Source organism: Petromyzon marinus, unplaced genomic scaffold (genome assembly GCF_048934315.1).
Source record: "Petromyzon marinus isolate PM22_M1 ecotype Great Lakes invasive population unplaced genomic scaffold, UKy_Petmar_22M1.pri1.0 PM_G_Scaffold_14, whole genome shotgun sequence".
Classification (NCBI taxonomy): Eukaryota; Metazoa; Chordata; class Hyperoartia; order Petromyzontiformes; family Petromyzontidae; genus Petromyzon; species Petromyzon marinus.
The window spans coordinates 2594172-2607500 of NW_027422695.1; the positions used below are offsets into that span (position 1 = coordinate 2594172).

Genomic DNA, 13329 nt, shown 5'->3' on the forward strand with positions numbered 1-13329 from the left:
CTCATCATCATCGTCGTCATGGAGATTAACAAACTCATGATCGCCGTCGTCATGGAGATTAACAAACTCGTCATCATCATCATCGTCGTCATGGAGATTGACAAACTCATCATCGTCGTCGTCATGGAGATTAACAAACTCGTCATCATCATCATCGTCATGGAGATTAACAAACTCGTCATCATTATCATGGAGATTGACAAACTCATCGTCGTCATGGAGATTTACAAACTCGTCATCATCATTATCGTCGTCATGGAGATTAACAAACTCATCGTCATCGTCATGGAGATTGACAAACTCATCATCATCATCGTCTTTATGGAGATTTACAAACTCATCATCATCATCGTCGTCATGGAGATTTACAAACTCATCATCGTCATGGAGATTTACAAACTCAGCATCATTATCATGGAGATTTACAAACTCATCATCGTCATGGAGATTTACAAACTCATCATCATCGTCGTCTTTATGGAGATTTACAAACTCATCGTCATCGTCATGGAGATTTACAAACTCATCATCATCATCATCGTCTTTATGGAGATTTACAAACTCGTCATCATCATCGTCGTCATGGAGATTGACAAACTCATCGTCATCATCATCATCATGGAGATTTACAAACTCATCATCGTCATGGAGATTTACAAACTCATCATCATCGTCGTCATGGAGATTGACAAACTCGTCATCATCATCGTCGTCATGGAGATTTACAAACTCATCATCATTGTCGTCATGGAGATTGACAAACTCGTCATCATCATCATCGTCATGGAGATTGACAAACTCATCATCATCGTCGTCATGGAGATTTACAAACTCGTCATCATCATCATCGTCGTCATGGAGATTTACAAACTCGTCATCATCATCGTCGTCATGGAGATTAACAACCTCGTCATCATCATTATCATGGAGATTTACAAACTCATCATCATCATGGAGATTTACAAACTCAACATCATCGTCATGGAGATTTACAAACTCGTCATCATCATCGTCGTCATGGAGATTAACAAACTCGTCATCATCATCGTCGTCATGGAGATTAACAAACTCGTCATCATCATCGTCGTCATGGAGATTGACAAACTCGTCATCATCATCGTCGTCATGGAGATTGACAAACTCGTCATCATCATCGTCGTCATGGAGATTGACAAACTCGTCATCATCATCGTCGTCATGGAGATTGACAACCTCATCATCATCGTCGTCATGGAGATTGACAAACTCGTCATCATCATCGTCGTCATGGAGATTGACAACCTCATCATCATCATCGTCGTCGTCATGTAGATTGATAAACTCATATTCTTAGCTCTTTCGGTAAAGTCACGTTGAAGGGAAACAAAAAAATAATAAAGTATATATTATATATATTTTATTATTGAAGGGAAACATAAAATAATAAAATATATATAAAAGAATAAAAATTATCACGTTTCGACCATAACACAAACGGTCGTCATCAGGTGTGTCGGTTCGCATTAATATATTTATTTATAGACGGTGCATTTATTTATTTATATTAAAAACGTCAGCGCCACGTGCAGCGATTTGGCAGTTTATTTAGAAGGACTAGTCCATCTATGTTCTGAAAAGAGGAGGGGGGAGACGAAAAATTAATGTATGCTATCTGAAAGCCACTGTAACCGTGAACAATCAATTAAGACCTGAAATGGTTTATCAAATCTTTCCAATGATTGCTAAGCCAGAATCCATCTTCTCGGTTGAAATTGTCTCTGTGCTTGTATATGTGGATAGCCTCATGAACGAATCTCTCATGGTAGCCAGATGGCTTACAAAGAACCTGTCTTGGAAAAGTCAATGTCATGTGAGCCTACTGAATTATAACAATGATCTGCCACAGCCGAGGTGTTGGTCCTACCGTGTTTAAGGTCTGCTTTGTGTTCACGAATGCGGTCCGAGACATGGCGTTTGGTTTCTCCAATGTAACTACTACCACAGAGGCAACTTAGTTTGTAGACACCAGGGTACTGTATGTCCGGAATCACATCTTTTACAGACGGAACCAGATCACGGATTTTATGTAATGTGTTGAAACGGACCTGGATCTTGTGTTTATTCAAGATTTTGGAGATCTTTTTTGTGATCCCCGCAATGTAGGGCAAAGTGATGGTTTTGAAAGGCTCCTCAAGAGGGTCCTTCTTCATGGTTTGAGTGATAGCTTTGCGGATTGTATAGTCGGAGTAACCATTAGCCTTAATAGCTTGGTGTATGTGCTTGAGTTCACTGCCTATGTGTTCCTGGTCGGATATGCATTGGGCTCTATGATACGCTTGATGAGAGAATTCTTCTGTGATGGATGGTGGTGGGAATCCGGTTTCAGATAAGCATCTGTATGGGTAGCTTTCCTGTAGACAGAGTGGCTCATTGAACCATCAGGTCTCTTTTTAATTAGGACATCCAAAAAAGGTAGCTTGCCATCTTTTTCGACTTCCATGGTAAATCTGATGGCTGGGTGTATGGAATTGATGTGGTCGAATAATTGGTCTAGAGCAGGCCGGCCATGTGGCCAGATGACAAAGGTGTCATTCACGTACCTCTTCCATAAGGTTGGGTGCAGAGTGGCAGTCTGGATGGCGTCAGTCTCAAATTTCTCCATGAAAATGTTAGCTATAACCGGAGATAGGGGGGAGCCCATTGGGGTGCCCTCAGTTTGTTTGTAGAAAGTTCCATTCCAAGTGAAGTATGTATTGGTTAAACAGTCTCACCAGGGTGGGCACCTCAGTGTTTAGTCCTTGATGAACCAAGTCTTCAATGATTGCGATGGTGTCAGGTACAGGAACCTTGGTGAATAAGGAAACTACATCAAAACTGACAAGCAGGTCGTCTGGGGACAGGGAAATACCCTTGATTGTCGATACCAGGTGAGTAGAATTTTGTACCGCAGAGGTGGTTTTTCCAGTGAAAGGACGCAGGATTTCAGACATCGTGATAATTTTTATTGTTTTATATATATTTTATTATTTTATTGTTTCCCTTAAACGTGACTTACCGAAAGAGCTAAGAATATAAACATGTAGCTGTGATAACCAAACACATCTCCTGCAAAGAACTTGAAATTATGCTCGTGACAGATTCTATTAATCTTAATCATGGCATCCTGAGGGCACCGGTCAGGCATATCTGCACGGTCAGAAACAAAAACCAAGACAAATGTTAAATTACAGTACATCTAGCATATGATACAAGAACCATCTTGGTTGGGTAAGTCATACAAAATGTAATTTCTATATTCTTTGGGTCTTTCGGTAAAGCCACGTAGATAGAAAAAATAATGAAAATAAAAACAATATCACGTTTCCATCACAACACAAGCGATCGTCTTGTGTTGCGAGTAAATTCCTTTTATTATACATGTAACATTTAGGAATTAGTTGTATAATAAAAAAAATGTTAAAAAAGAGATGTTAAAAACATTATACGCACGTTTACTATAACATTATCTTCAAGTCTGCTTATAAAACAGCTTTCGTTATAAAAGTGGAAGGTTTTAATCAACAGTGTATACATGCTGCTGCCATCCTGTGGCTTACATTAACATGGATGGCGACTGCACTGCATGTTCTATACTAAACACACTTCTTATTCCTCCTATTCTTACCTGAAATTATATTTGGTAAATGAAATTGGCCTCTGAGGCATTTGCAGCGCTAATTATCTGAATATTTCTCAATTTATTGATGCAATGCACACGTAACAAGAGGATTACAGCTGTAAAACATTAAGATAGCATGGCTAGCGATAAAGCATCTCCCCAGCAATATAACAAATTACGAGTTTGGTTGTTTAAACATTGCTTTTTAAGTTTATTAGGCTAATGGGGATTTAATCTTACCTTTTTGGGGAGCAAATCAGACCGTTGTCGTATATTTGTACATCACTTTATTAATTCACCACTGGATGAGGGCTTTCCACCATGTGAGTTGTGAGGATTATGGTGAGAGCAGGAGCATTAAGATGATAGAGCTGCCCACCATGAAGCATAACAGCAGCCTGCACTAAGCCGGTTTGTATGGTGGTCACCGATCGACGCACGATCCAGACTCAACCGTGCTGAGCTTCCGAGATCGCGTGAGATCGGACACATTCCTGGTGACTTGGTTAATTAACATTTAACCCAGTTGCACTCGATTTTTTTTGGGGATTTTTTAATGCTTTGTTTTACGTAACCCCCCACCCTCCCTTCTCTTCTTTTCTAGAAGGATTTTTTTATATTATTTTGTTTTTTCTTCACGGCGCGCTCGTCAGTAAGGCCCCCCCGTGCCTTGAGGCCCCCCCGTGCCTTGAGGCCCCCCCCCGTGCCTTTAGGCCCCCCCCGTGCCTCGAGGCCCCCCCCCGTGCCTTGAGGCCCCCCTTGCCTTGAGGCCCCCCCCGTGCCTTGAGGCCCCCCCGTGCCTCGAGGCCCCCCCCCGTGCCTCGAGGCCCTCCCGTGCCTCGAGGCCTCCCCGTGCCTCGAGGCCCCCTGTGCCTTGAGGCCCCCCCCGTGCCTTGAGGCCCCCCCGTGCCTTGAGCCCCCCCCCCGTGCCTCGAGGCCCCCCCGTGCCTCGAGGCCCCCCCCCGTGCCTCGAGGCCCCCCCCCCGTGCCGCGAGGCGGAGCGCAGTACCGCTCCGGTCGCGTCGGCGAGCGGGAACGAAAGCGGCACTCGTCCACGACGCCGCCCGCCCCGGCGCCCCCGCCGCTCCGGCCCTCGCCCCGCCGCGCCGCGTAGAAGCTGTCGGTGCCGCACGCGAACCGCGGCGCCTCCATCAGCTCGGAGCCGCGGAGCGTCCTGGCCGAGCGGGGATCTCACCTCAGCGTGGCGCGCGGCGCCAGCCACGCCGGGGCCTGGACGAGGCGGTGCGGACGCGGCCGGCGGCTTAAGTGGAGGAGGCTCATGGCGATGGGGGAGCGGTGCCGCCCCTGCTTGCCGCTGCTTGCTGCCGCCGTGATCGCGGTGAGGGTAAGAACGGCGAAGCATAGTTCATAGTTAGTTCATAGTTCATTTATGTTGGTATAGCCCTGTGAGCCATTCGGCTCTTGAATCGGGTGCAATCGCAACAAACAAAACAAACATGAACAAGAAAACATCTTGAAGTGATCTTCTTTGGTTCTTTCGGTAAAGTCACGTAGAATGATAATAAAATAATAAATTGATAAAATAACACAATAATATTCTCACGTTTCGGCCACAACACAAGCGGCCTTCATCAGGTGAAGGGGGGCGAGACTGTCTGGTAGGACAGTGCTGGAGTGAAAGAGCCACGTTCAGATACGGCCTTTAAGCTGTGTGAGAGGAACAAAGCGCCTTGACAAAGGAATTAGCATATAATTTAGCATTGAAATGGCTGAATGATTAGCTTGTGACTGGTCACAGAAATAGCTATGTTAAAAGTTAAAGCATACACACCCGCAGAGGCACCCATTGTTAAAGGGATTAGCATGGAATTTAGCATTGAAATAGCTAAGTTAAGGCATACACATCTTGACAATGGAATTAGCATAGAATTTAGCATTTAGAAAGCTGAGTGATTAGCTTGTACCTGCTGCAGAAATAGAGCTTGTACCTGCTGCAGAAATAGCTACGTTAAAGTCAGAGCATACACATTCACCGAGGCCCTTAGTACAAATCAAACAGGAGAATTTAGCATTGAAATAACTAGGCGAATCCAGCATTGAAACAACTGAGTGATTAGCTAGTGACTGGTCACAGAAATGACTACACATCTGAGCTATTCACAGTACTATATAGTGAACCAATAAAAACTAAAATATAAATTACCTTCATGTTATCAATAAACTCTATATTCTCCAATCAGCTAAGCTACCAACAATAAGTCGTTATATATCACAATGCTATATGGCGAAAAAATGGGTGGATTCTTACCCTCAAATTTCAGCACCACGGGCCCCGTTCAGACGGACGAGTTCGTCCATGGTCGGAACAGAGGAGGGGGAGAGAGACAGCTGCGAGGCCCTAGTATGCTCCATATTGTAAAACTATACCATTAACCGTGGTGTGAGAGGTATTAAGAGGCAATGCTGGCGAAAGAGCTGCGGTCTGAAGGTCATCGTAAAAATACAATTAATTAAGAACAGAAATGATTTAAAACATCTTTCCAGTGGTTACTAAGCCTGAATCGATCTTCTCGGTTGAAATTGTCTCTGTGCTTGTATATGTGAATGGCCTCATGAACGAATCTCTCATGGTAGCCGGTTGGTTTGCAAAGAACCTCCGTCTTGGAGAAGTCAATGTCATGTGAGCCCACTGAATTATAAAAGTGATCTGCCACGGCAGAGGAGTTCGTCCTACCGTGTTTCAAGTCTGCTTTGTGTTCGCGGATGCGGTCCGAGATATGTCTTTTGGTTTCTCCAATGTAGCTACTACCACAGAGGCACTTTAGTTTGTAAACGCCCGGGTACTGTATGTCTGGAACAGCATCTTTTACAGATGGAACTAAATCACGGATTTTATGTACTGTGTTGAATCGGACCTGGATCTTGTGTTTGTTCAGGATTTTGGAGATCTTTTTAGTGACCCCTGCAATGTAGGGTAAGGTGATGGTTTTGAGTGGCTCCACAAGAGGATCCTTCTTCATGACTGGAGTGATGGCTTTGCGGATTGTGTAGTCGGAGTAGCCATTAGCCCTGAGAGCCTGGTGTACGTGCTTGAGTTCACTGGTAATGTGTTCCTGGTCGGAAATGCATTGGGCTCTATGGTATAGAGTCTTGATGAGGGAGTTCTTCTGGGATGGATGGTGGTGGGAATCCGGTTTCAAGTAAGCATCTGTATGGGTAGCTTTCCTGTAGACAGAGTGGCTCATTGAACCATCATGTCTTCTTTTAATTAAGACATCCAAAAAGGGTAGTTTGCCATCTTTTTCGACCTCCATGGTAAATCTGATGGCTGGGTGTATGGAATTGATGTGGTCGCAGAATTGGTCTAGAGCAGGCTGGCCATGTGGCCAGATGACAAAGGTGTCATCAACGTACCTCTTCCATAAGGTCGGGCGTAGAGTGGCAGTCTGGATGGCGTCAGTTTCAAATTTTTCCATGAATACGTTGGCTACAACCGGAGATAGGGGGGAGCCCATTGGGGTGCCCTCAGTTTGTTTGTAGAAAGTTCCATTCCAGGTGAAGTAAGTGTTGGTTAAGCAATGTCTCACCAGGGGGGGTACATCAGTATGCAGTCCTTGATGAACCAGGTCTTCAATGATAGCGATGGTGTCAGGTACCGGGACTTTGGTGAACAAGGACACCACATCAAAACTGACAAGCAGGTCGTTTGGGGACAGAGAAATGCCTTTGATTGTCGATACCAGGTGAGTAGAATTTAGTACCGCAGAGGTGGTTTTTCCAGTGAAAGGTCGCAGTATATCAGCAAGAAAACGTGCCAGTTTGTAGGTGGGGGAGCTGATAGTAGAGACGATGGGACGAAGGGGTGTATCTTCTTTGTGTATCTTTGGAAGGCCATATAATCTTGGTGGTCAGGCAGCAGAGGGCTTCAACGAGAACTGTTTGATCTCATCAATTAATGCTGTTGAATCAGAGATTATTTTGTTCGTTTTGGTGACCAGGCTGTTGGTGGGATCTCTTTTTATTTTTGTATAGCTGCCATCGTTGAGTAGTTCTTGAATTTTGTTGTTATATTCTGTTTTGTCCATGATGACAGTGGCATTGCCTTTGTCGGCTGAGAGGACGACAATATCATCCCTATTTTTTAATTGAGATAATTCAAAACGTTCGTCTTTGCTGATGTTGCTGGGTGGCAACTTAGCGTTTTTGAGGGTTGCAGCGATTTCAGATCTTGCTACGTCTGCAGAGATGTGACTCAAGCCCTTGAGTGCAACCTCGACATGGGCAATGATATCATTAACCGGTAAGTGTCTCGGTGTGACAGCAAAGTTTAGACCTTTAGCTAAAACGGATTTCAGACCATCAGAAATGGAACTGTTACTGCGATTAATTACGACTTTGTTGACGTCTATCTTTTCGGTGTGTGGATCCGATTTTTTGCTGGAGAGGTGATTGAATTTGGAAATCAAATTGTCCCTACATTTGTTCGACATAGTGGCAGCCGAAGAGGTAGTCATATTGTCTACATGTTCCCAATCCGATGTAGACATTGTTGCTGTCAATTTTAAGTGTGATTTGTAGAGTGTCTTGTCTAACTGATCGAGTTCGGTGCGTGTAAGTCTGATTTTTTCCGAGATAAGAGCGAAGCTAGTTCTAGCTAGAATTCGTTTTGCATTGAGAGAAGTTGCAACAGCAGAGGTTAGTGTAAATGCGGTTGGTATTACCTTAGAGTCGCGGCATCTCTTCAGAAAGGTGAGAGACTCGATTAGTTGAGCCTTCTTATCCCGAAGTCTGTTGAATGATTTAAGGATGTGTGGAATCCCTCCCCGTAGAGGCGGTTAAATTTCGATTGAAAGCTTTCGTGACTGCAATGATTCATCTTCTTTGGTTCTTTCGGTAAAGTCACGTAGAATGATAATAAAATAATAAATTGATAAAATAAAATAACACAATAATATTCTCACGACGTTTCGGCCACAACACAAGCGGCCTTCATCAGGTGAAGGGGGGCGAGACTGTCTGGTAGGACAGCGCTGGAGTGAAAGAGCCACGTTCAGATACGGCCTTTAAGCTGTGTGAGAGGAACAAAGCGCCTTGACAAAGGAATTAGCATATAATTTAGCATTGAAATGGCTGAATGATTAGCTTGTGACTGGTCACAGAAATAGCTATGTTAAAAGTTAAAGCATACACACCCGCAGAGGCACCCATTGTTAAAGGGATTAGCATGGAATTTAGCATTGAAATAGCTAAGTTAAGGCATACACATCTTGACAATGGAATTAGCATAGAATTTAGCATTTAGAAAGCTGAGTGATTAGCTTGTACCTGCTGCAGAAATAGAGCTTGTACCTGCTGCAGAAATAGCTACGTTAAAGTCAGAGCATACACATTCACCGAGGCCCTTAGTACAAATCAAACAGGAGAATTTAGCATTGAAATAACTAGGCGAATCCAGCATTGAAACAACTGAGTGATTAGCTAGTGACTGGTCACAGAAATGACTACACATCTGAGCTATTCACAGTACTATATAGTGAACCAATAAAAACTAAAATATAAATTACCTTCATGTTATCAATAAACTCTATATTCTCCAATCAGCTAAGCTACCAACAATAAGTCGTTATATATCACAATGCTATATGGCGAAAAAATGGGTGGATTCTTACCCTCAAATTTCAGCACCACGGGCCCCGTTCAGACGGACGAATTCGTCCATGGTCGGAACAGAGGAGGGGGAGAGAGACAGCTGCGAGGCCCTAGTATGCTCCATATTGTAAAACTATACCATTAACCGTGGTGTGAGAGGTATTAAGAGGCAATGCTGGCGAAAGAGCTGCGGTCTGAAGGTCATCGTAAAAATACAATTAATTAAGAACAGAAATGATTTAAAACATCTTTCCAGTGGTTACTAAGCCTGAATCCATCTTCTCGGTTGAAATTGTCTCTGTGCTTGTATATGTGAATGGCCTCATGAACGAATCTCTCATGGTAGCCGGTTGGTTTGCAAAGAACCTCCGTCTTGGAGAAGTCAATGTCATGTGAGCCCACTGAATTATAACAGTGATCTGCCACGGCAGAGGAGTTCGTCCTACCGTGTTTCAAGTCTGCTTTGTGTTCGCGGATGCGGTCCGAGATATGTCTTTTGGTTTCTCCAATGTAGCTACTACAAATCCAGGAAAAAAACATCAAAATATTCCTGAAATAGCACCGTACACCAACGCTGTGTGCAAAAATCCCAGTGGAATGCAAGTCAAATAACAACAACCACAAGACAACTAAGATTAAGGCCATCAGTCTAACCCTGTACTACAATAAACAAAAACATGGCCAAAACCAAAAAAACTTTTCGAAATCACCAAAATAAAAGCCATGAATGCAATGTGGCTCCCTCCACTTGCCGGATTTCAGCCCCTTCACGCCTCGCTCCTCGCCTCACCTCCTCTCTCTCCTTGCCTCACCTCCTCTCTCTCCTTGCCTCACCTCCTCTCTCTCGCCACACCTCCTCTCTCTCGCCTAAACTCCGCACCTCAAATCACTCCCTTCTCGTCACCTCACACCACCAAACTCCCCACCCGTAGGCACGTGACTGCCCCTCCCCCCATCACGAGACCCGCCCACCCCCACCCGTAGAGGCACGTGACTGCCCCTCCCCCCATCACGAGACCCGCCCACCCCCACCCGTAGAGGCACGTGACTGCCCCTCCCCCCATCACGAGACCCGCCCACCGCCTCCCCTCCGGGGGGGGGGGGCGCGGGGGATCGTTGTCTCTAATTTGTCAACAAAGCGCCATCGCCACGCGTGAGCAGCCACTAGAGGGCGCGATTGTCAAGACACACGCCAGCTTCAGTGCTTTTGCATTTAAAGACGTCACACGAGACGGGCGTGTGGGCCAGCAACCACGCCCGGCCGCCTTTGTCTCCCCCCCCCCCCCCCCCCCCAGTTTGACCGGTTACGTCTTTGATGGTGTTGGGTAGGGCGCATCCGTGAGCGGGAATCGAACTCGGGTGTCTGTCGGGCGCCTCTCTTCGGATGTGTTTGGCCGTGAATTGTTTTGTAGTTTGTTTTGGCTGCGTGCGAGTCTATGGGTCTCTGTGTGAGTCTATGGGTCTCTGTGTGAGTCTATCGCTCTGTGATTCTGTGGCTGTCTGTGGCGAGTCGATGGCTCTTCGTGTGAGTCTATGTCTCTGTGATTCTGTGGCTGTCTGTGTGAGTCGATGGCTCTCTGTGTGAGTCTATCGCTCTGTGATTCTGTGGCTGTCTGTGTGAGTCGATGGCTCTCCGTGTGAGTCTATGTCTCTGTGATTCTGTGGCTCTGTGTGAGTCAATGGCTCTCCGTGTGAGTCTATGGCTCTGTCGTTGTGTGACTCTGTCATTCTGTGGCTCTCCATGTGAGTCTGTCTCTGTGATTGTGGCTCTCCGTGTGAGTCTATGGCTCTGTCATTGTGTGGCTCTGTGTGAGTCGACGGCTCTGTCATTGTGTGGCTAAAATAAAATAACAAAAACACTGCGTCCGGTTAACGGAGAGCTGTTTCGTAAAACAAAATTCCCACCCCCACCCCACCCAAAAAAAAAAGTGAAAAGCCAAACTCGGGGCACCGATTGTAACCGGCACGAGGCAAATATCCCCCAATGCTGAAAAACATCGCTCAGTTGGGATCAAACAACAACAACAAATCGTCTTGGTTCTTTCGGGGGGGGGGGGGTTCACCCGCTCGCGAAGCGACAAGCCCCGGCGTTTCCGCCGGCAACCACGTCAAGGTGGAGCGCGGCAAGGCGGAGCGCGGCAAGGTGGAGCACTCCAAGGTGGAGCACGGCAAGGCGGAGCACGGCAAGGTGGAGCACGGCAAGGTGGAGCACGGCAAGGTGGAGCACTCCAAGGTGGAGCACAGCAAGGTGGCGCACTCTCGCTCCTCCCCCCCCCCCACCCCGAGCCGCTTCTCAAAAATCTTCCTCCCTCGCCTCGTCGTCATCTTCGTCTGTGAAAACCTGCGGGGGTCGGAATAAATTAGAGAGACGGTGACCGACCCCACCCATCCCCCCCCCCTGGGGTGGCCAGAAGCGGATCGCTCACTCAGCCTAAGCAGGAGCATCGGTGATGTGGGCGGACACTCGCTCACCGCTCGCTCGCTCACCGCTCACCGCTCGCTCGCTCACCGCTCGCTCACCGCTCACTCACCACCCACCCCTCCTCACCGCGTAGTCGTAGCTTCCAGCTCCGCTGTCTTGGTGCTGAGGCTGCGGTGGCAACTCGTGCAGCCCCTCATCCGCCTTGTTGCCACTCTCTAGCGTTAGCAACTACACACGGAGCATCCCCACAACACGCACAGTGTGTGGTGAATCTGTGGGTCTCTGTGTGGTGAGTCTGTGGGTGTCTGTGTGGTGAGTCTATGGGTCTCTGTGTGGTGAGTCTGTGGGTCTCTGTGTGTGTTGAGTCTGTGGGTCTTTGTGTGGTGAGTCTGTGGGTCTCTGTGTGGTGAGTCTGTGGGTCTCTGTGTGAGTCTGTGGGTCTCTGTGTGGTGAGTCTATGGATCTCTGTGTGGTGAGTCTGTGGGTCTCTGTGTGGTGAGTCTATGGGTATCTGTGTGGTGAGTCTGTGGGTATTATTTTGGCAATCGTCATCAGGAGGAGAAAAGAGGGGGATGAAAGCCGCTGAAGCAGCAGGCTGTTTTAAAGTTTTAAAGTTGGGTGTAGCCCAAGGGTCATAAACAAAATGAATTCCTGCAGTCACGAAAGCTTTAGGTCGAGTCTGTGTCTCTGTATATACACTACACTACTATATACTACACTATACACTACACTACACACTACACTACTATACACTACACTACTATACACTACACTACACACTACACAGAATACGGAGAGAGACACGGATGGACTGGGCCTCTGTATCCTGGCGGTGTGCCACTCACGGAGCCACGGTCGCCCTCCGCGTTTCTCCGCGGTGCCTTGGGGAGCGTGGGGGGATCCTCCCTGCATGCATGTGGGTAGTGGGGGGGTGGTGGGGTAGTGGTGAGGGGGGGCACAGCGGCAGGTTGTCACACAGACGACCCCGCGGGCACCGCCGACGTCTGCCCGACGTCCGAGAGAAGCGAGCGACTCACGAGGGGCCCCAGGGCTCGTGACGACGCTGACGCTGACGGCGGTGGCGGTAGAGCAGCAGCAGCAGCAGCAGCGTGGCCACCAGGGCGAGGGACACGGCGAGGATCGCGGCCGGAGCGGCCCAGCTGGCCCGGCCCGCCGCCGCTGCCGCCGCAGAATTCTCTACGTGGCCAAACGGTCCCCCGCGTGGCGTCAGCTTGCCGCCATAGCACGACGACAACCGCCGCGATGACCACACGCGCCAGGCTAGGTGCGCTTTGAGGCTCGCGGCGCTCGCACCCGGGCGTTGCGGGTCGAGGGAGCGAGACGGAGGGACGGACGGAGACAAAGTTCCCCCGTGAAGGCCCCGGCGGACTGTCGGGGCGGGTGCTGTTAGCGAGTATCAGCAGCTGTGAAGGCCGTGATTGTGACAAACGAGGGGATGGGTGGCCAGAACAGGGACACACACACACGCACACGGACACGCAATACACACACATGCACATGGACACACACACGCACACGAACACACACACACACACGGACACACACACACGCACACACACACACGCACACACACACACATGCATACACACGCACACGGACAGACACGCACACACACACGAACAGACATGCATGCACACAC

At 47.6% G+C, this 13329-nt stretch overlaps 1 protein-coding gene across 2 annotated transcripts in view; it reads right to left on the reverse strand.

Annotated features, from left to right (window-relative positions):
• Positions 1 to 11508: 11508 nt before the first annotated feature.
• LOC142910205 (uncharacterized) overlaps positions 11509 to 13329 on the reverse strand; it is a 13301-nt gene continuing 11480 nt past the window's right edge. The window contains exons 8-11 of one of the 2 annotated variants that reach the window (XM_076059894.1): positions 12707 to 12866; positions 12515 to 12575; positions 11796 to 11897; positions 11509 to 11588 (exon numbers count right to left, since the gene is read on the reverse strand). In XM_076059894.1, the coding sequence (XP_075916009.1) occupies positions 11541 to 11588; positions 11796 to 11897; positions 12515 to 12575; positions 12707 to 12866 (371 nt within the window). In that variant the 3' untranslated portion in view covers positions 11509 to 11540. Of the gene's footprint in view, positions 11589 to 11795; positions 11898 to 12514; positions 12576 to 12706; positions 12867 to 13025; positions 13094 to 13329 lie in introns of those variants that run through there. The other variant, XM_076059895.1, reaches the window with a different exon arrangement.